The sequence below is a fragment of the Ambystoma mexicanum genome, chromosome 6q (genome assembly GCF_040938575.1).
Source record: "Ambystoma mexicanum isolate Mex_15411 chromosome 6q, UKY_AmexF1_1, whole genome shotgun sequence".
Taxonomy (NCBI): domain Eukaryota; kingdom Metazoa; phylum Chordata; class Amphibia; order Caudata; family Ambystomatidae; genus Ambystoma; species Ambystoma mexicanum.
Genome location: NC_090937.1, coordinates 1,610,436,276 through 1,610,460,075, shown reverse-complemented (window position 1 = coordinate 1,610,460,075; position 23,800 = coordinate 1,610,436,276). Strand labels below are relative to the sequence as shown.

The window sequence follows — 23,800 nt, the reverse complement described above, 5'->3', positions numbered from 1 at the left end:
CTGATCCTCTACATATGGTCATTGTTGGTTTCCTCCCTAGGATGGCTGGACACCACACAGAGGGTTATGAGTCTCCTCCACCAGCTGCCTGATCCTCTGCTTATGGTCATTATGGGTTTCCTCCCTAGGAGGGCTCAACACCACACAGAGGGTTATGAGGCTCCTCCACCAACTGCCTGACCCTGTATATATGGTCATTATGGGTTTCCTCCCTAGAATGGCTGGACGCCACACAGAGGGTTATGATGATCCACCACCAGCTAGTTGATCCTCTGCTTATGGTCATTATTGTTTTCCTCCCTAGGATGGCTGGACACCATGCAGAGAGTCACAATGCTCTTCCTCCAGCTGTCTGATCCTCTGCTTATGGTCATTATTGGTTTTCTCCCTAGGATGGCTGGACACCACACAGGGGGTTATGATGATCCGCCACCAGCTGTCTGATCCTCTGCTTATGGTCATTATTGGTTTCCTACCTAGGATGGCTGGACACCACACAGGGGGTTATGGGGCTCCTCCACCAGATGCGTGATCCTCTGCTTATGGTCATTATTGGTTTCCTCCCTAGGATGGCTGGCCACCGCACAGAGGGCTTTTAGGCTCCTCCACCAGCTGCCCGACCCTCTGCTTATGGTCATTATTGGGTTCCGCCCTAGGAGGCCTGGACACCACCCATAGGGTTATGAGGCTCCCCCACCAGCTGCCTGATACTCTGCTTATGGTCATTGTTGGTTTCCTCCCTAGGATGGCTGGACACCACACAGAGGGTTATGATGTTCCCCCGTCAGCTGCCTGATCCTCTACATATGGTCATTGTTGGTTTCCTCCCTAGGATGGCTGGACACCACACAGAGGGTTATGAGTCTCCTCCACCAGCTGCCTGATCCTATGCTTATGGTCATTATGAGTTTCCTCCCTAGGAGGGCTCAACACCACACAGAGGGTTATGAGGCTCCTCCACCAACTGCCTGACCCTGTATTTATGGTCATTATGGGTTTCCTCCCTAGAATGGCTGGATGCCACACAGAGGGTTATGATGATCCATCACCAGCTAGTTGATCCTCTGCTTATGGTCATTATTGTTTTCCTCCCTAGGATGGCTGGACACCATGCAGAGAGTCACAATGCTCTTCCTCCAGCTGTCTGATCCTCTGCTTATGTTCATTATTGGTTTTCTCCCTAGGATGGCTGGACACCACACAGGCGGTTATGATGATCCGCCACCAGCTGTCTGATCCTCTGCTTATGGTCATTATTGGTTTCCTACCTAGGATGGCTGGACACCATGCAGAGAGTCACAATGCTCTGTCACCAGCTGCCGGATCCTCTGCTTATGGTCATTATTGGTTTCCTCCCTAGGATGGCTGGACACCACACAGAGGGTTATGGGGCTCCTCCACCAGATGCGTGATCCTCTGCTTATGGTCATTATTGGTTTTCTCCCTAGGATGGCTGGCCACCGCACAGAGGGCTTTTAGGCTCCTCCACCAGCTGCCTGACCCTCTGCTTATGGTCATTATTGGGTTCCGCCCTAGGAGGCCTGGACACCACCCATAGGGTTATGAGGCTCCCCCACCACCAGCCTGATACTCTGCTTATGGTCATAATTGGTTCCCTCCCTAGGATGGCTGGACACCACACAGAGGGTTACAAGGCTCCCCCACCAGCTGCCTGATCCTCTGCTTATGGTCATTATTGGCTTACTCCCTAGGATGGCAGGACACCACAAAGAGGGTTATGAGGCTCCTCCACCAGCTGCATGATCCTATGCTTATGGTCATAATTAGTTGTCTCTCTAGGATGGATGGAGAACACACAGAGGGTTATGAGGCTTCTCCACCAGCTGCCTGATCCTCTGCTTATGGTCATTATTGGTAACCTCCCTAGGATGGCTAATTACCACACAGAGGGTTATGAGGCTCCTCCACCAGCTGCCTGATCCTCTGCTTATGGTCATTATTTGTTTCTTCCCTAGGATTGCTGGACACCACACAGAGTGTTATGAGTCTCCTCCACCAGCTGCCTGATCCTCTGCTTATTGTCATTATTGGTTTCCTCCATGGGATGGCTGGATGCCAGACAGAGAGTTATGAGGCTCCTCCACCAGCTGTGCAATCCTCTTCTTAAGGTCACTATTGGTTTCCTCCCTAGGATGGCAGGACACCACGCAGAGGGTCATGAGGCTTCTTCACCAGCTGCCTGATCCTTTGTTTATGGTCACCAATGGCTCCCTCCCTAAGATGGCTGGACGCCACACAGAGGGTTATGAGGCTCCTCCACCAGCTGCATGATCCTCTGCTTATGGTCATTATGGGTTACCTCCCTAGGATGGCTGGACACTAAACAGAGAGTTATGAGGCTCCACCACCAGCTGCCTGATCCTCTGCTTATGGTCATTAATGGTTCCCTCCCTAGGATGGCTGGATGCCACACATAGGGTTATGATGTTCCCCCACCAGCTGCCTGACCCTCTGCTTGTTGTAATTGTTGGTTTCCTCCCTAGGATGGCTGGACAACACACAGAGGGTTATGAGTCTCCTCCACCAGCTGCCTGATCCTCTGCTTATGGTCATTAATGGTTCCCTCCCGAGGATGGCTAGACGCCACACAGAGGGTTATGATGTTCCTCCAACAGCTGCCTGATCCTCTACTTATGGTCATTACTGCTTTTCTCCCTAGGATGGCTGTACGTCACACAGAGGGTTATGATGTTCCACCTTCAGCTGCTTGACCCTCTGCTTATCGTCATTGTTGGTTTCCTCCCTAGGAGGGCTCAACACCACACAGAGGCTTATGAGGCTCCTCCACCAGCTGCCAGACCCAGTATTTATGGTCATTATTGGTTTCCTCCCTAGGATGGCTGGACGCCACACAGAGGGTTATGAGGCTCCTCTGCCAGCTGCCTGATCCTCTGCTTATGGTCATTGTTGGTTTCCTCCCTAGGATGGCTGGACACCACAGAGAGGGTTATGATGTTCCCCCGCCAGCTGCCTGATCCTCTGCTTATGGTTATTGTTGGTTTCCTCCCTAGGATGGCTGAACACCACACAGAGGGTTATGAGTCTCCTCCACCAGCTGCCTGATCCTCTGCTTATGGTCATTATGGGTTTCCTCCCTAGGAGGGCTCAACACCACACAGAGGGTTATGAGGCTCCTCCACCAGCTGCCTGACCCTGTATTTATGGTCATTATTGGTTTCCTCCCTAGGATGGCTGGACGCCACACAGAGGGTTATGAGTCTCCTCCACCAGCTGCCTGATCCTCTGCATATGGTCATTATGGGTTTCCTCCCTAGAATGGCTGGACGCCACACAGAGGGTTATGATGATCCACCACCAGCTAGTTGATCCTCTGCTTATGGTCATTATTGGTTTCCTCCCGAGGATGGCTAGACACTATACAGAGAGTCACAATGCTCTTCCACCAGCTGTCTGATCCTCTGCTTATGGTCATTATTGGTTTTCTCCCTAGGATGGCTGGACAGCACACAGAGGGTTATGATGATCCGCCACCAGCTGTCTGATCCTCTGCTTATGGTCATTATTGGTTTCCTACCTAGGATGGCTGGACACCATGCAGAGAGTCACAATGTTCTGCCACCAGCTGCCGGATCCTCTGCTTATGGTCATTATTGGTTTCCTCCCTAGGATGGCTGGACACCACACAGAGGGTTATGGGGCTCCTCCACCAGATGCGTGATCCTCTGCTTATGGTCATTATTGGTTTCCTCCCTAGGATGGCTGGCCAACGCACAGAGGGCTATTAGGCTCCTCCACCAGCTGCCCGACCCTCTGCTTATGGTCATTATTGGGTTCCTCCCTAGGAGGCCTGGACACCACCCATAGGGTTATGAGGCTCCCCCACCAGCTGCCTGATACTATGCTTATGGTCATAATTTGTTCCCTCCCTAGGATGGCTGGACACCACACAGAGGGTTACAAGGCTCCTCCACCAGCTGCCTGAACCTCTGCTTATGGTCATTATTGGTTTCCTCCCTAGAATGGCTGGACGCCACACAGAGGGTTATGATGATCCACCACCAGCTAGTTGATCCTCTGCTTATGGTCATTATTGGTTTCCTCCCGAGGATGGCTAGACACTATACAGAGAGTCACAATGCTCTTCCACCAGCTGTCTGATCCTCTGCTTATGGTCATTATTGGTTTTCTCCCTAGGATGGCTGGACAGCACACAGAGGGTTATGATGATCCGCCACCAGCTGTCTGATCCTCTGCTTATGGTCATTATTGGTTTCCTACCTAGGATGGCTGGACACCATGCAGAGAGTCACAATGTTCTGCCACCAGCTGCCGGATCCTCTGCTTATGGTCATTATTGGTTTCCTCCCTAGGATGGCTGGACACCACACAGAGGGTTATGGGGCTCCTCCACCAGATGCGTGATCCTCTGCTTATGGTCATTATTGGTTTCCTCCCTAGGATGGCTGGCCAACGCACAGAGGGCTATTAGGCTCCTCCACCAGCTGCCCGACCCTCTGCTTATGGTCATTATTGGGTTCCTCCCTAGGAGGCCTGGACACCACCCATAGGGTTATGAGGCTCCCCCACCAGCTGCCTGATACTATGCTTATGGTCATAATTTGTTCCCTCCCTAGGATGGCTGGACACCACACAGAGGGTTACAAGGCTCCTCCACCAGCGGCCTGAACCTCTGCTTATGGTCATTATTGGTTTCCTCCCTAGGATGGCTGGACACCACACAGAGGGTTATGAGGCTCCTCCACCATCTGCCTGACCCTCTGCTTATGGTCATTATTGGTAACCTCCCTAGGATGGCTGAATACCACACAGAGGGTTATGAGGCTCCTCCACCAGCTGCCTGATTCTCTGCTTATTGTCATTATTGGTTCCCTCCATAGGATGGCTGGATGCCACACAGAGGGTTATGAGGCTCCTCCACAAGCTGAATGATCCTCTGCTTATGGTCATTATGGGTTTCCTCCCTAGAATGGCTGGACGCCACACAGAGGGTTATGATGATCCACCACCAGCTAGTTGACCCTCTGCTTATGGTTATTATTGGTTTCCTCCCGAGGATGGCTAGACACTATACAGAGAGTCACAATGCTCTTCCACCAGCTGTCTGATCCTCTGCTTATGGTCATTATTGGTTTTCTCCCTAGGATGGCTGGACAGCACACAGAGGGTTATGATGATCCGCCACCAGCTGTCTGATCCTCTGCTTATGGTCATTATTGGTTTCCTACCTAGGATGGCTGGACACCATGCAGAGAGTCACAATGTTCTGCCACCAGCTGCCGGATCCTCTGCTTATGGTCATTATTGGTTTCCTCCCTAGGATGGCTGGACACCACACAGAGGGTTATGGGGCTCCTCCACCAGATGCGTGATCCTCTGCTTATGGTCATTATTGGTTTCCTCACTAGGATGGCTGGCCAACGCACAGAGGGCTATTAGGCTCCTCCACCAGCTGCCCGACCCTCTGCTTATGGTCATTATTGGGTTCCTCCCTAGGAGGCCTTGACACCACCCATAGGGTTATGAGGCTCCCCCACCAGCTGCCTGATACTATGCTTATGGTCATAATTTGTTCCCTCCCTAGGAAGGCTGGACACCACACAGAGGGTTACAAGGCTCCTCCACCAGCTGCCTGAACCTCTGCTTATGGTCATTATTGGTTTCCTCCCTAGGATGGCTGGACACCACACAGAGGGTTATGAGGCTCCTCCACCATCTGCCTGACCCTCTGCTTATGGTCATTATTGGTAACCTCCCTAGGATGGCTGAATACCACACAGAGGGTTATGAGGCTCCTCCACCAGCTGCCTGATTCTCTGCTTATTGTCATTATTGGTTCCCTCCATAGGATGGCTGGATGCCACACAGAGGGTTATGAGGCTCCTCCACAAGCTGAATGATCCTATGCTTATGGTCATAATTAGTTGTCTCTCTAGGGTGGATGGAGAACACACAGAGAGTTATGAGGCTTCTCCACCAGCTGCCTGACCCTCTGCTTATGGTCATTATTGGTAACCTCCCTAGGATGGCTGAATACCACACAGAGGGTTATGAGGCTCCTCCACCATCTGCCTGATCCTCTGCTTATGGTCATTATTGGTTTCCTCCCTAGGATGGCTGGCCACCGCACAGAGGACTATTAGGCTCCTCCACCAGCTGCCTGACCCTCTGCTTATGGTCATTATTGGGTTCCTCCCTAGGAGGCCTGGACACCACCCATAGGGTTATGAGGCTCCCCCACCAGCTGCCTGATACTATGCTTATGGTCATAATTTGTTCCCTCCCTAGGATGGCTGGACACCACACAGAGGGTTACAAGGCTCCTCCACCAGCTGCCTGATCCTCTGCTTATGGTCATTATTGGTTTCCTCCCTAGGATGGCTGGACACCACACAGAGGGTTATGAGGCTCCTCCACCATCTGCCTGATCCTCTGCTTATGGTCATTATTGGTTTCCTCCCTAGGATGGCAGGACACCACACAGAGGGTTATGAGACTCCTCGACAAGCTGAATGATCCTATGCTTATGGTCATAATTAGTTGTCTCTCTAGGATGGATGGAGAACAAACAGAGGGTTATGAGGCTTCTCCACCAGCTGCCTGACCCTCTGCTTATGGTCATTATTGGTAACCTCCCTAGGAAGGCTGAATACCACGCAGAGGGTTATGAGGCTCCTCCACCAGCTCCCTGATCCTCTGTTGATGGTCACACATGGCTCCCTCCCTAGGATGGCTGGATGCCACACAGAGGGTTATGAGGCTCCTCCACCAGCTGCCTGATCCTCTGCTTCTGGTCATTATGAGTTACCTCCCTAGGATGGCTGGACACTAAGCAGAGGATTATGAGGCTCCACCACCAGCTGCCTGATCCTCTTCTTATGGTCATTAATGGTTCCCTCCCTAGGCTGGCTGGACACCACACAGAGGGTTATGATGTTCCCCCACCAGCTGCCTGACCCTATGCTTGTGGTAATTGTTGGTTTCCTCCCTAGGATGGCTGCACAACACACAGAGGGTTATGAGGCTCCTCCACCAGCTGCCTGATCCTCTGCTTATGGTCATTATTGCTTTTCTCCCTAGGATGGCTGGACACCACACAGAGGGTTTTGAGAATCCTCCACCAGCTGCTTCATCCTGTGCTTATGTTCATTATTCGTTTCCTCCCTAGGATGGCAGGACACCACACAGAGGGATATGATGTTCCGCCACCATCTACCTGATCCTCTGCTTATGGTCATTAATGTTTCCCTCCCTAGGATGGCTGGACGACACACAGAGGGTCATGAGGCTCCTACACCAGCTGCCTGATCCTCTACTTATGGTCATTATTGCTTTTCTCCCTAGGATGGCTGGACACCACACAGAGGGTTATGATGTTCCACCTTCAGCTGTTTGACCCTCTGCTTATGGAAATTTTTGGTTTCCTACCTTGGATGGCTGGACACCACACAGATGGTTATGATGTTACCCTGCAAGCTGCCTGATCCTCTGCTTATGGTCATTGTTGGTCTCCTCCCTAGGATGGCTGGACACCACACAGAGGGTTATGAGGCTCCTCCACCAGCTGCCTGATCCTCTGCTTATTGTCATTATGGGTTTTCTCCCTAGGAGGGCTCAACACCACACAGAGGGTTATGAGGCTCCTCCACCAGCTGCCTGACCCTGTATTTATGGTCATTATTGGTTTCCTCCCTAGGATGGCTGAACACCACACAGAGGGTTATGGGGATCCTCCACCAGCTGCCTGGTCCTCCGCTTATGGTCATTATGGGTTTCCTCCCTAGGATGGCTGGACACCACACAGAGGGTTATGGGGCTTCTCCACCAGCTGCCTGGTCCTCTGCTTATGGTCATTATTGGTTTCCTCCCTAGGATGGCTGCACACCACACAGAGGGTTATGAGGCTCCTCCACCAGCTGCCTGATCCTCTGCTTTTGGTCATTATTGGTTTCCTCCCTAGGATGGCTGGACACCACGCAGAGGGTTATGGGGCTTCTCCCTCCACAAGCAGGCTGATCCTCTGCTAATGGACATTATTGGTTTCCTCCCTAGGATTGCCGGACACCACACAGAGGGTTATGGGGCTCCGACACCAGCTGCCTGGTCCTCTGCTTATGAGCATTATTGGTTTCCTCCCATGGAGGGCTCAACACCACACAGAGGGTTATGAGTCTCCTCCACCAGCTGCCTGATCTTCTGCTTATGGTCATTATGGGTTTTCTCCCTAGGATGGCTGGACACCACACAGAGGGTTATGATGTTCCCCCACCAGCTGCCTGATCCTCTGCTTATGGTCATTGTTGGTTTCCTCCCTAGGATGGCTGGACACCACACAGAGGGTTATGAGTCTCCACCAGCTGCCTGATCCTCTCCTTATGGTCATTATGGGTTTCCTCCCTAGGAGGGCTCAACACCACACTGAGGGTTATGAGGCTCCTCCACCAGCTGCCTGACCCTGTATTTATGGTCATTATTGGTTTCCTCCCTAGGATGGCTGGACGCCACACAGAGGGTTATGAGTCTCCTCCACAGCTGCCTGATCCTCTGCTTATGGTCATTATGGGTTTCCTCCCTAGAATGGCTGGACACCACACAGATGGTTATGAGGCTCCTCCACAAACTGCCTCATCCTCTGTTTATGGTCATTATGGGTTACCTCTCTAGGATGGCTGGACACTAAACAGAGGGTTATGAGGCTCTACGACCAGCTGCCCGATCCTCTGCTTATGGTCATTAATGGTTCCCTCCCTAGGATGGCTGGATGCCACACAGAGGGTTATGATTTTCCCCCACCAGCTGCCTGACCCTCTGCTTGTGGTAATTGTTGGTTTATCTCCCTAGGATGGCTGGACAACACACAGAGGGGTATAAGGTTCCTCCACCAGCTGCCTGATTCTCTGCTTGTGGTCATTATTGCTTTCCTCACTAGGATGGCAGGACACCACACCGAGGGATATGATGTTCCGCCACCATCTGCCTGATCCTCTGCTTATGGTCATTAATGTTTCCCTCCCTATGATGGCTTACGTCGCACAGAGGGTTATGAGTCTCCTGCACCAGCTGCCTGTTCCTCTGCTTATGGTCATTATGGGTTTCCTCCCTAGGAGTGCTCAACTCCCACAAAGAGGGTTATGAGTCTCCCCCACCAGCTGGCTGACCCTGTATTTATGGTCATGATTGGTTTCCTCCCTAGGATGGCTGGACGCCACACAGAGGGCTATGAGGCTCCTCTGCCAGCTGCCTGATCCTCTGCTTATGGTCATTGTTGGTTTCCTCCCTAGGATGGCTGGACACCACACAGAGGGCTATGAGGCTCCTCTGCCAGCTGCCTGATCCTCTGCTTATGGTCATTATGGGTTTCCTCCCTAGGAGGGCTCAACACCACACAGAGGGTTATGAGTCTCCTCCACCAGCTGCCTGATCTTCTGCTTATGGTCATTATGGGTTTCCTCCCTAGGAGGGCTGGCCCCCACACAGAGGGGTATGATGTTCCCCCGCAAGCTGCCTGTTCCTCTGCTTATGGTCATTGTTGGTTTCCTCCCTAGGATGGCTGGACACCACACAGAGGGTTAGGATGTTCCCCCGCCAGCTGCCTGATCCTCTACATATGGTCATTGTTGGTTTCCTCCCTAGGATGGCTGGACACCACACAGAGGGTTATGAGTCTCCTCCACCAGCTGCCTGATCCTCTGCTTATGGTCATTATGGGTTTCCTCCCTAGGAGGGCTCAACACCACACAGAGGGTTATGAGGCTCCTCCACCAACTGCCTGACCCTGTATTTATGGTCATTATGGGTTTCCTCCGTAGAATGGCTGGACGCCACACAGAGGGTTATGATGATCCACCACCAGCTAGTTGATCCTCTGCATATGGTCATTATTGCTTTCCTCCCTAGGATGGCTGGACACCATGCAGAGAGTCACAATGCTCTTCCTCCAGCTGTCTGATCCTCTGCTTATGGTCATTATTGGTTTTCTCCCTAGGATGGCTGGACACCATGCAGAGAGTCACAATGCTCTTCCTCCAGCTGTCTGATCCTCTGCTTATGGTCATTATTGGTTTTCTCCCTAGGATGGCTGGACACCACACAGGGGGTTATGATGATCCGCCACCAGCTGTCTGATCCTCTGCTTATGGTCATTATTGGTTTCCTACCTAGGATGGCTGGACACCACACAGAGGGTTATGGGGCTCCTCCACCAGATGCGTGATCCTCTGCTTATGGTCATTATTGGTTTCCTCCCTAGGATGGCTGGCCACCGCACAGAGGGCTTTTAGGCTCCTCCACCAGCTGCCCGACCCTCTGCTTATGGTCATTATTGGGTTCCGCCCTAGGAGGCCTGGACACCACCCATAGGGTTATGAGGCTCCCCCACCAGCTGCCTGATACTCTGCTTATGGTCATTGTTGGTTTCCTCCCTAGGATGGCTGGACACCACACAGAGGGTTATGATGTTCCCCCGTCAGCTGCCTGATCCTCTACATATGGTCATTGTTGGTTTCCTCCCTAGGATGGCTGGACACCACACAGAGGGTTATGAGTCTCCTCCACCAGCTGCCTGATCCTCTGCTTATGGTCATTATGAGTTTCCTCCCTAGGAGGGCTCAACACCACACAGAGGGTTATGAGGCTCCTCCACCAACTGCCTGACCCTGTATTTATGGTCATTATGGGTTTCCTCCCTAGAATGGCTGGACGCCACACAGAGGGTTATGATGATCCATCACCAGCTAGTTGATCCTCTGCTTATGGTCATTATTGTTTTCCTCCCTAGGATGGCTGGACACCATGCAGAGAGTCACAATGCTCTTCCTCCAGCTGTCTGATCCTCTGCTTATGGTCATTATTGGTTTTCTCCCTAGGATGGCTGGACACCACACAGGGTTTATGATGATCCGCCACCAGCTGTCTGATCCTCTGCTTATGGTCATTATTGGTTTCCTACCTAGGATGGCTGGACACCATGCAGAGAGTCACAATGCTCTGTCACCAGCTGCCGGATCCTCTGCTTATGGTCATTATTGGTTTCCTCCCTAGGATGGCTGGACACCACACAGAGGGTTATGGGGCTCCTCCACCAGATGCGTGATCCTCTGCTTATGGTCATTATTGGTTTTCTCCCTAGGATGGCTGGCCACCGCACAGAGGGCTTTTAGGCTCCTCCACCAGCTGCCCGACCCTCTGCTTATGGTCATTATTGGGTTCCGCCCTAGGAGGCCTGGACACCACCCATAGGGTTATGAGGCTCCCCCACCAGCTGCCTGATACTCTGCTTATGGTCATAATTGGTTCCCTCCCTAGGATGGCTGGACACCACACAGAGGGTTACAAGGCTCCCCCACCAGCTGCCTGATCCTCTGCTTATGGTCATTATTGGTTTCCTCCCTAGGATGGCAGGACACCACAAAGAGGGTTATGAGGCTCCTCCACCAGCTGCATGATCCTATGCTTATGGTCATAATTAGTTGTCTCTCTAGGATGGATGGAGAACACACAGAGGGTTATCAGGCTTATCCACCAGCTGCCTGACCCTCTGCTTATGGTCATTATTGGTAACCTCCCTAGGATGGCTGAATACCACACAGAGGGTTATGAGGCTCCTCCACCAGCTACCTGATCCTCTGCTTACGGTCATTATTTGTTTCTTCCCTAGGATTGCTGGACACCACACAGAGTGTTATGAGTCTCCTCCACCAGCTGCCTGATCCTCTGCTTATTGTCTGTATTGGTTTCCTCCATGGGATGGCTGGATGCCACACAGAGGGTTATGAGGCTCCTCCACCAGCTGTGCAATCCTCTTCTTAAGGTCACTATTGGTTTCCTCCCTAGGATGGCAGGACACCACACAGAGGGTCATGAGGCTTCTTCACCAGCTGCCTGATCCTTTGTTTATGGTCACCAATGGCTCCCTCCCTAAGATGGCTGGACGCCACACAGAGGGTTATGAGGCTCCTCCACTAGCTGCATGATCCTCTGCTTATGGTCATTATGGGTTACCTCCCTAGGATGGCTGGACACTAAACAGAGAGTTATGAGGCTCCACCACCAGCTGCCTGATCCTCTGCTTATGGTCATTAATGGTTCCCTCCCTAGGATGGCTGGATGCCACACAGAGGGTTATGATGTTCCCCCACCAGCTGCCTGACCCTCTGCTTGTTGTAATTGTTGGTTTCCTCCCTAGGATGGCTGGACAACACACAGAGGGTTATGAGTCTCCTCCACCAGCTGCCTGATCCTCTGCTTATGGTCATTATTGCTTTTCTCCCTAGGATGGCTGGACACCACACAGAGGGATATGATGTTCCGCAACCATCTGCCTGATCCTCTTCTTGTGGTCATTAATGGTTCCCTCCCTAGGATGGCTAGACGCCACAAAGAGGGTTATGATGTTCCTCCACCAGCTGCCTGATCCTCTGCTTATGGTCATTAATGGTTCCCTCCCTAGGATGGCTAGACGCCACACAAAGGGTTATGATGTTCCTCCAACAGCTGCCTGATCCTCTACTTATGGTCATTATTGGTTTCCTCCCTAGGATGGCTGGCCACCACACAGAGGGTTATGGGGCTCCTCCACCAGATGCGTGATCCTCTGCTTATGGTCATTATTGGTTTTCTCCCTAGGATGGCTGGCCACCGCACAGAGGGCTTTTAGGCTCCTCCACCAGCTGCCCGACCCTCTGCTTATGGTCATTATTGGGTTCCGCCCTAGGAGGCCTGGACACCACCCATAGGGTTATGAGGCTCCCCCACCAGCTGCCTGATACTCTGCTTATGGTCATAATTGGTTCCCTCCCTAGGATGGCTGGACACCACACAGAGGGTTACAAGGCTCCCCCACCAGCTGCCTGATCCTCTGCTTATGGTCATTATTGGTTTCCTCCCTAGGAAGGCAGGACACCACAAAGAGGGTTATGAGGCTCCTCCACCAGCTGCATGATCCTATGCTTATGGTCATAATTAGTTGTCTCTCTAGGATGGATGGAGAACACACAGAGGGTTATCAGGCTTCTCCACCAGCTGCCTGACCCTCTGCTTATGGTCATTATTGGTAACCTCCCTAGGATGGCTGAATACCACACAGAGGGTTATGAGGCTCCTCCACCAGCTGCCTGATCCTCTGCTTATGGTCATTATTTGTTTCTTCCCTAGGATTGCTGGACACCACACAGAGTGTTATGAGTCTCCTCCACCAGCTGCCTGATCCTCTGCTTATTGTCTGTATTGGTTTCCTCCATGGGATGGCTGGATGCCACACAGAGGGTTATGAGGCTCCTCCACCAGCTGTGCAATCCTCTTCTTAAGGTCACTATTGGTTTCCTCCCTAGGATGGCAGGACACCACGCAGAGGGTCATGAGGCTTCTTCACCAGCTGCCTGATCCTTTGTTTATGGTCACCAATGGCTCCCTCCCTAAGATGGCTGGACGCCACACAGAGGGTTATGAGGCTCCTCCACCAGCTGCATGATCCTCTGCTTATGGTCATTATGGGTTACCTCCCTAGGATGGCTGGACACTAAACAGAGAGTTATGAGGCTCCACCACCAGCTGCCTGATCCTCTGCTTATGGTCATTAATGGTTCCCTCCCTAGGATGGCTGGATGCCACACAGAGGGTTATGATGTTCCCCCACCAGCTGCCTGACCCTCTGCTTGTTGTAATTGTTGGTTTCCTCCCTAGGATGGCTGGACAACACACAGAGGGTTATGAGTCTCCTCCACCAGCTGCCTGATCCTCTGCTTATGGTCATTATTGCTTTTCTCCCTAGGATGGCTGGACACCACACAGAGGGATATGATGTTCCGCAACCATCTGCCTGATCCTCTTCTTGTGGTCATTAATGGTTCCCTCCCTAGGATGGCTAGACGCCACAAAGAGGGTTATGATGTTCCTCCACCAGCTGCCTGATCCTATGCTTATGGTCATTAATGGTTCCCTCCCTAGGATGGCTAGACGCCACACAAAGGGTTATGATGTTCCTCCAACAGCTGCCTGATCCTCTACTTATGGTCATTATTGGTTTCCTCCCTAGGATGGCTGGCCACCGCACAGAGGGCTTTTAGGCTCCTCCACCAGCTGCCCGACCCTCTGCTTATGGTCATTATTGGGTTCCACCCTAGGAGGCCTGGACACCACCCATAGGGTTATGAGGCTCCCCCACCAGCTGCCTGATCCTCTGCTTGTTGTAATTGTTGGTTTCCTCCCTAGGATGGCTGGACAACACACAGAGGGTTATGAGTCTCCTCCACCAGCTGCCTGATCCTTTGTTTATGGTCACCAATGGCTCCCTCCCTAAGATGGCTGGACGCCACACAGAGGGTTATGAGGCTCCTCCACCAGCTGCATGATCCTCTGCTTATGGTCATTATGGGTTACCTCCCTAGGATGGCTGGACACTAAACAGAGAGTTATGAGGCTCCACCACCAGCTGCCTGATCCTCTGCTTATGGTCATTAATGGTTCCATCCCTAGGATGGCTGGATGCCACACAGAGGGTTATGATGTTCCCCCACCAGCTGCCTGACCCTCTGCTTGTTGTAATTGTTGGTTTCCTCCCTAGGATGGCTGGACAACACACAGAGGGTTATGAGTCTCCTCCACCAGCTGCCTGATCCTCTGCTTATGGTCATTAATGGTTCCCTCCCTAGGATGGCTAGACACCACACAGAGGGTTATGATGTTCCTCCAACAGCTGCCTGATCCTCTACTTATGGTCATTACTGCTTTTCTCCCTAGGATGGCTGTACGTCACACAGAGGGTTATGATATTCCACCTTCAGCTGCTTGACCCTCTGCTTATCGTCATTGTTGGTTTCCTCCCTAGGAGGGCTCAACACCACACAGAGGGTTATGAGGCTCCTCCACCAGCTGCCTGACCCAGTATTTATGGTCATTATTGGTTTCCTCCCTAGGATGGCTGGACGCCACACATAGGGTTATGAGGCTCCTCTGCCAGCTGCCTGATCCTCTGCTTTTGTTCATTATTGGTTTCCTCCCTAGGATGGCTGGACACCACACAGAGGGTTATGGGGCTCCTCCACCAGCTGCCTGGTCCTCTGGTTATGAGCATTATTGGTTTCCTCCCATGGAGGGCTAGCCACCACACATAGGGTTATGGGGCTCCTCCACCAGCTGCCTGATACTCTGTTGATGGTCATTATGGGTTTCCCCCCTAGGATGGCTGGACACCAGACAGAGGGATATGATGTTCCGACACCATCTGCCTGATCCTCTGCTTATGGTCATTAATGGTTTCCTCCCTAGGATGGCTGGACACCACACAGAGGGTTATGAGTCTCCTCCACCAGCTGCCTGATCCTCTGCTTATGGTCATTATGGGTTTTCTCCCTAGGAGGGCTCAACACCACACAGAGGGTTATGAGCTCCTCCACCAGCTGCCTGACCCTGTATTTATGGTCATTATTGGTTTCCTCCCTAGGATGGCTGGACACCACACAGAGGGTTATGGGGCTCCTCCACCAGCTGCCTGGTCCTCCGCTTACGGTCATTATGGGTTTCCTCCCTAGGATGGCTGGACACCACACAGAGGGTTATGGGGCTCCTCCACCAGCTGCCTGGTCCTCTGCTTATGGTCATTATTGGTTTCCTCCCTAGGATGGCTGCACACCACACAGAGGGTTATGAGGCTCCTCCACCAGCTGCCTGATCCTCTGCTTTTGTTCATTATTGGTTTCCTCCCTAGGATGGCTGGACACCACACAGAGGGTTATGGGGCTCCTCCACCAGCTGCCTGGTCCTCTGGTTATGAGCATTATTGGTTTCCTCCCATGGAGGGCTAGCCACCACACATAGGGTTATGGGGCTCCTCCACCAGCTGCCTGATACTCTGTTGATGGTCATTATGGGTTTCCCCCCTAGGATGGCTGGACACCAGACAGAGGGTTATGAGGCTCCTCCACCAGCTGCCTCATCCTCTGCTTATGGTCATTATGGGTTACCTCTCTAGGATGGCTGGACACTAAACAGAGGGTTATGAGGCTCTACCACCAGCTGCCTGATCCTCTGCTTATGGTCATTAATGGGTCCCTCCCTAGGATGGCTGGACGCCACACAGAGGGTTATGAGGTTCCTCCACCAGCTGCCTGATTCTCTGCTTGTGGTCATTATTGCTTTCCTCCCTAGGATGGCAGGACACCACACCGAGGGATATGATGTTCCGCCACCATCTGCCTGATCCTCTGCTTATGGTCATTAATGTTTCCCTCCCTAGGATGGCTGGACGCCACACAGAGGCTTATGAGGCTCCTCTGCCAGCTGCCAGATCCTCTGCTTATGGTCATTGTTGGTTTCCTCCCTAGGATGGCTGGACACCACACAGAGGGTTATGAGTCTCCTCCACCAGCTGCCTGATCCTCTGCTTATGGTCATTGTTGGTTTCCTCTCTAGGATGGCTGGACACCAAACAGAGGGTTATGAGTCTCCCCCACCAGCTGCCTGATCCTCTGCTTATGGTCATTATGGGTTTCCTCCCTAGAAGGGCTCAACACCACACAGAGGGTTATGAGTCTCCTCCACCAGCTGCCTCATCCTCTGCTTATGGTCATTATGGGTTACCTCTCTAGGATGGCTGGACACTAAACAGAGGGTTATGAGGCTCTACCACCAGCTGCCTGATCCTCTGCTTATGGTCATTATGGGTTTCCTCCCTAGGATGGCTGGACACCACACAGCGGGTTATGAGGCTCCTCCACCAGCTGCCTCATCCTCTGCTTATGGTCATTATGGGTTACCTCTCTAGGATGGCTGGACACTAAACAGAGGGTTATGAGGCTCTACCACCAGCTGCCTGATCCTCTGCTTATGGTCATTAATGGTTCCCTCCCTAGGATGGCTGGACGCCACACAGAGGGTTATGAGGTTCCTCCACCAGCTGCCTGATTCTCTGCTTGTGGTCATTATTGCTTTCCTCCCTAGGATGGCAGGGCACCACACTGAGGGATATGATGTTCCGCCACCATCTGCCTGATCTTCTGCTTATGGCCATTGTTGGTTTCCTCTCTAGGATGGCTGGACACCAAACAGAGGGTTATGAGTCTCCCCCACCAGCTGCCTAATCCTCTGCTTATGGTCATTATGGGTTTCCTCCCTAGAAGGGCTCAACACCACACAGAGGGTTATGAGTCTCCTCCACCAGCTGCCTGATCTTCTGCTTATGGTCATTATGGGTTTCCACCCTAGGATGGCTGGACACCACACAGAGGGTTATGATGTTCCCCCGCCAGCTGCCTGATCCTCTGCTTATGGTCATTGTTGGTTTCCTCCCTAGGATGGCTGGACACCACACAGAGGGTTATGATGTTCCCCCGCCAGCTGCCTGATCCTCTGCTTATGGTCATTGTTGGTTTCCTCCCTAGGATGGCTGGACACCACACAGAGGGTTATGAGTCTCCTCCACCAGCTGCCTGATCCTCTGCTTATGGTCATTATGGGTTTCCTCCATAGGAGGGCTCAACACCACACAGAGGGTTATGAGGCTCCTCCACCAGCTGCCTGACCCTGTATTTATGGTCATTATTGGTTTCCTCCCTAGGATGGCTGGACGCCACACAGAGGGTTATGAGTCTCCTCCACCAGCTGCCTGATCCTCTGCTTATGGTCATTATGGGTTTCCTCCCTAGAATGGCTGGACGCCACACAGAGGGTTATGATGATTCGCCAATAGCTAGTTGATCCTCTGCTTATGGTCATTATTGGTTTCCTCCCGAGGATGGCTAGACACTATACAGAGAGTCACAATGCTCTTCCACCAGCTGTCTGATCCTCTGCTTATGGTCATTATTGGTTTTCTCCCTAGGATGGCTGGACAGCACACAGAGGGTTATGATGATCCGCCACCAGCTGTCTGATCCTCTGCTTATGGTCATTATTGGTTTCCTACCTAGAATGGCTGGACACCATGCAGAGAGTCACAATGTTCTGCCACCAGCTGCCGGATCCTCTGCTTATGGTCATTATTGGTTTCCTCCCTAGGATGGCTGGACACCACACAGAGGGTTATGGGGCTCCTCCACCAGATGCGTGATCCTCTGCGGTGTGCAGTCATAATGTCGACATCAATAATGTCGACAGTCAAAATGTCGACAAATTAATGTCGAAAAACAATAATGTCGACAAACAAAAATGTCGACATTATTCGATATTTTTTCGACATTAATTTAGTGTATGCATAAATAAATAAATAAATATATATATGATGTGTTGAGTATGAGGGGTGGTTGGGGGGGTGTGGGGGGGTGGCAGGGGGGTGTTGGGTGAGGGGGGGTTGGGGGGGACCCCCCCATAGTAAATACAATTTTTATTTATTTAATTATTGAATAAATAAATAAATAAATAAATAAATAAATAAATAAATAAATAATTGGTATGTGTTGAGTATGAGGGGTGAAAGGGTGGTTGGGGGGGTGTGGGGGGGGCAGCAGGGGGGTGTTGGGTGAGGGGGGGTTGGGGGGGGGGGACCCCCCCATAGTAAATACAATTTTTATTTATTTAATTATTGAATAAATAAATAAATAAATAAATAAATAAATAATTGGTATGTGTTGAGTATGAGGGGCGAAAGGGTGGTTGGGGGGTGTGGGGGGGGGTGGCAGGGGGGTGTTGGGTGAGGTGTTGACAGTTTTAAGGGTTTATAGTCATAATGTCAAAAAAAAAAATGTCGACATTTTTTTTTCGACATTATGACTTTTTACATTAAAAGTATAGAATGTCGACATTATTATTTTCGACATTATTTTTTCGACATTTTTGTCTGTCGACATTTTTTTGTCGACATTATGACTATAAACCTCCTCTGCTTATGGTCATTATTGGTTTCCTCCCTAGGATGGCTGGCCACCGCACAGAGGGCTATTAGGCTCCTCCACCAGCTGCCCGACCCTCTGCTTATGGTCATAATTGGGTTCCTCCCTAAGTGGCCTGGACACCACCCATAGGGTTATGAGGCTCCCCCACCAGCTGAATGATCCTCTGCTTATGGTCATTATGGGTTTCCTCCCTAGGATGGCTGGACACCACACAAAGGGTTATGGGGCTCCACCACCAGCTGCCTGGTCCTCCGCTTATGGTCATTATGGGTTTCCTCCCTAGGATGGCTGGACACCTCACAGAGGGTTATGAAGCTCCTCCACCAGCTGCCTGATCCTATGCTTTGGTCATTATTGGTTTCCTCCCTAGGATGGCTGGACACCACGCAGAGGGTTATGGGGCTCCTCCCTCCACCAGCTGGCTGATCCTCTGCTAATGGACATTATTGGTTTCCTCCCTAGGATGGCTGGACACCACACAGAGGGTTATGGGGCTCCACCACCAGCTGCCTGATTCTCTGCTTATGGTCATTATTGGTTTCCTCCCTAGGATGGCTGGACGCCACATAGAGGGTTATGAGGCTCCTCCACCAGCTGCCTGATCCTCTGCTCATGGTCAATATTGGTTCCCTCCGTAGGATGGCTCGACACCACACAGAGGGTTATGGGGCTCCTCCACCAGCTGCTTGATCCTCTGCTCATGGTCAATATTGGTTTCCTCCCTAGGATGGATGGACACCTCACAGAGGGTTATGAGGCTCCTCCACCGGTGATTGAGCCTCTGCTTATGGTCATTACTGGTTATCTCCCTAGGAAGGCTGGACCCCTCACAGAGGGTTATGAGGCTCATCCACCGCTGCCTGAGCCTCTGCTTATGGTCATTATTAGTTTCCTCCCTAGGATGGATGGACACCTCACAGAGGGTTATGAGGCTCCTCCACCGCTGCCTGATCCTCTGCTTACAATAAGCACATATGTTGGCTTCCTCTGACAAGAGAGAGCGTCCAGGGGTGAAGTCAAAATGATGGAAGTCAACAGATAAAAAGAAAGACAGAATTCTTCCACCTACTGGTTTTCAAATCGGAGAACAAAACAATGGAATTTAAGTCATTAATTCTTTTTTACTGGTCCCATTCTGGTCCCTGAGATTGGAGGGTGGCAAGGAATTCAAGGGAAACAAAACTACTATCAGGATTTTAAGATTGTTTGTCATGCTCCAGAACTGGAAGTCATATTTTAAATGCTTTGCATTTTAAGAAAAGAAATGTCGTTGTCCTCCCGGGTCCTAGTTTTTTTTAACTTTGCTGACTTTCGTCCACAAAAATGATCTAGCGGGAGCGCTGTAATCAGAGTGCTTGGCCGTTTGTGCCATGAGGTTCCAGAAACGTCTGGGGGTCTCCTTGGCATCTCCTCAGCAAGGGCTTGCAATTGGAGCTCAGAGTATTTGAGCTTCCTCCGCATCCAGTCTCGTGATGCTTCCATGGCTGCTGGAGGTGGCCATCTTCTGAGACACAGGATGGATTGTGTTTCCTGCTTTTAAAATGGCTGCTACATTTCTGATATTGCATACATGAAGTGATGTGTGTGCGCTCTTCCTTGACTGCTCTTGCGACTGTAATCTCATAATCAGACAGTGCTCCTCAGATGGATGCATTAAGTGCAATACGGCATATGTACATTAATTAAGGGATATCACCAAACTAGTAATAACACTCCTAAAGTTCTGGAAGTTTCTTGTCTGAAAGAAGTAAGTATATTTTTCTAAAATAACACAGTGGCCCTTTAAGAACATAATACTGCACTAATAATGTACTGAAAAGAATACTGTATTTGCCTAGTAAAAAAAAGATGTTTCACTTTTATTGAAATAACAGGTTTATCACAGAGACTGGAATTTGCTCTGAAAATTCCTCCGTGACTTGGCAGGATGCTGCTTCTAACTGTGCAGGGAGAGCAGACAGAGAACTCTATGCAAAGGCACACGTGAGTGGCGAGGGGTTCTCATCGGTCATGTAGGTGTTGGGGGGTTCAAGTGGGAGGACCAACAGAGCAGGAAGAACACAATTCTAAGAGGACAGTAGGGCCAAACCTGCCAGAATCCTGGGAAAACTTGCTACCACAAAGGTTGAAGAACAGGGAGAGCGAATAGAGGAGGGTGGAGTTGGAGAGATGTAAGAGGGATCCTACAACAGGCGAACAGCTGTTCCATTGAACCTGAAGAAGGGGCGCACTCTGTCAGAGAAGTCCCCAGGAGAGAAAGTGTGGAGATGCTCCATGGTGTCAGCATTGTACAGAGACAGCCACCCTTCCTCCTCATCCATGTACAACCCCAAAATCACAGGGGACTGATGGGGGTCCTGATGCAATGGTGCTAAGGTTCCCCAGGCAAGCTCATCACTATAATCAAAGGACCTGAAACTCCAGTATTTGTCATGATTGAAAAGTCCAAACATTTCTATCCTTTCCGCATACAGTCTTGCAATTCCAGCTTCCCACTCTCCACCCTCAAGTAGCTGCACCTCCCAGTAAGGTCTCCTCGGGGACTGCTCTGTGATGGTCACGTATCTTCTAGCAGGCAGGGTCCTTCTTTCGCGCTCAGTGTCTCCATCCAGATTCAGCAGTGCTGCAGTGAGAGAAGAAAGGGTTAATGAGTATAAAGCAGCCTTCAATGTATCCAATGATGGACACTTCACTACAGGTGCTTCAGAGATTCCTAACACATGTACTGATGAGCTCTCCACCCGCTTGCTAATGAGTCTTTAACCCCCAAGTTCCAGCAACCTCTCCACCTGATCCACATCAAACACTGCAATGGGTTTAGACCATTTAATTTCAGAGGGGAACATCTTGAGGATCATGAACACTAAGCTCTGGCTCCATTGGATGGCTGAAGCAATTGCCCAGTGACAATCTGCAGAGATCTGAATGCAAAGATGAGGTAGTGGAGCAGAATCCAGGAAGTCGTGCAAGAAATAATTGGTGTGTCCAGCGTTAAGGTCCTAGACCTCACCTTTGCAGCAATAGACTTTACGGGTAAACTGCTGGCTATTATAGCATCACAAAACTGTTTCCATTCGCAAACCAGAAACTCCAAAAACTCCAGAAACTCCAAATATATATTGCCAAAGGCTGTAAAACAGTTACAGATTACACCTTACTGAAAACGGAGGACTGGGTTGAATATAAAAACTGTGAAATCTGGAGAAATCTGGAAAGTGATCATAACCCACTAACATTGGATTGGAAATTATACAATACAATGATGGATTACTGGTGGATCCATGCCAATACCAGACTCGGCCCCTCACTTCGACATTTCGGGAAGGAGATCAAGACTGTCCTCTTCAAGGAATGTCTTCTCCTTAGCAGCTAGGTGCACCCTCCCACCCCTTCCCACCTAACCTGAGAATGGGAGATCTGCTCCACCACCTTTTCTCCCCAAAGTGCCAGCCTCCCCACCCCTGCATCACTGTTAACTCCATGCTGCAAGTATTGGTCCCTTGTGATCTGCTTCGCTCGCTGTCTACTTCCCCAGGTGACTCGTAAAATGCTCCTTTGCTTCCTGAAGCTAGGCCCATGCTCAATAAGTGTAATAATAATAATTATGATTCAAGGCTGACAGCAATTCAAAGCTGGCTAACATTATGAAACAAAGAAACTGTGATGCTGGATGCCCAGGCCCGCGGTATTAGCTGGATGCCCAGGCCTGCGGTATTAGCTGGATGCCCAGGCCTGCGGTATTAGCTGGATGCCCAGGCTCGCAGTATTAGCTGGATGCCCAGGCCTGCGGTATTAGCTGGATGCCCAGGCCCACGGTATTAGCTGAATGCCCAGGCCCGAGGTATTAGCTGGATGCCCAGGCCCGTGGTATTAGCTGGATGCCCAGGCCTGCGGTATTAGCTGGATGCCCAGGCCTGCGGTATTAGCTGGATGCCCAGGCCTGCGGTATTAGCTGGATGCCCAGGCTCGCAGTATTAGCTGGATGCCCAGGCCTGCGGTATTAGCTGGATGCCCAGGCCCGCGGTATTAGGCCTGCGGTATTAGCTGGATGCCCAGGCCCGTGGTATTAGCTGGATGCCCAGGCCTGCGGTATTAGCTGGATGCCCAGGCCCGCGGGATTAGCTGGATGCACAGGCCCGAGGTATTAGCTGGATGCCCAGGCCTACGGTATTAGCTGGATGCCCAGCTCCGCGGTATTAGCTGGATGCCCAGGCCCGCGGTATTAGCTGGATGCCCAGGCCTGCGGGATTAGCTGGATGCCCAGGCCCGCGGGATTAGCTGGATGCCCAGGCCTGCTGTATTAGCTGGATGCCCAGGCCTGCGGTATTAGCTGGATGCCCAGGCCCGTGGTATTAGCTGGATGCCCAGGCCCGTGGTATTAGCTGGATGCCCAGGCCCGCGGGATTAGCTGGATGCCCAGGCCCGCGGGATTAGCTGGATGCCCAGGCCTGAGGTATTAGCTGAATGCCCAGGCCCGCGGTATTAGCTGAATGCCCAGGCCCGAGGTATTAGCTGGATGCCCAGGCCCGCGGGATTAGCTGGATGCCCAGGCCTGCGGTATTAGCTGGATGCCCAGGCCTGCGGTATTGGCTGGTTGCCCAGCTCCGCGGTATTAGCTAGATGCCCAGGCCCGCGGTATTAGCTAGATGCACAGGCCTGCGGGATTAGCTGGATGCCCAGGCCTGCGGTATTAGCTGGATGCCCAGGCTCGCGGTATTAGCTGGATGCCCAGGCCCGCGGTATTAGGTGGATGCCCAGGCCTGCGGTATTAGCTGGATGCACAGGCCCGAGGTATTAGCTGGATGCCCAGGCCTGCGGTATTAGCTGGATGCCCAGGCCTGCGGTATTAGCTGGATGCCCAGGCCCGCGGTATTAGCTGGATGCCCAGGCCGCTGTATTAGCTGGATGCCCAGACCTGCGGTATTAGCTCAATGCCCAGGCCTGCGGTATTAGCTGGATGCCCAGGCCTGCGGTAT

The 23,800-nt window shown here is 51.5% G+C and overlaps 1 protein-coding gene across 1 annotated transcript in view; it reads right to left on the bottom strand.

The window, feature by feature from the left end:
• Positions 1-20,664: 20,664 nt before the first annotated feature.
• LOC138515663 (butyrophilin subfamily 2 member A2-like) overlaps positions 20,665-23,800 on the bottom strand; it is a 149,935-nt gene continuing 146,799 nt past the window's right edge. The window contains exon 5 of the mRNA XM_069630346.1: positions 20,665-21,447. Within this exon, the coding sequence (XP_069486447.1) occupies positions 21,008-21,447 (440 nt within the window). The 3' untranslated portion in view covers positions 20,665-21,007. The remainder of the gene's footprint in view (positions 21,448-23,800) is intronic.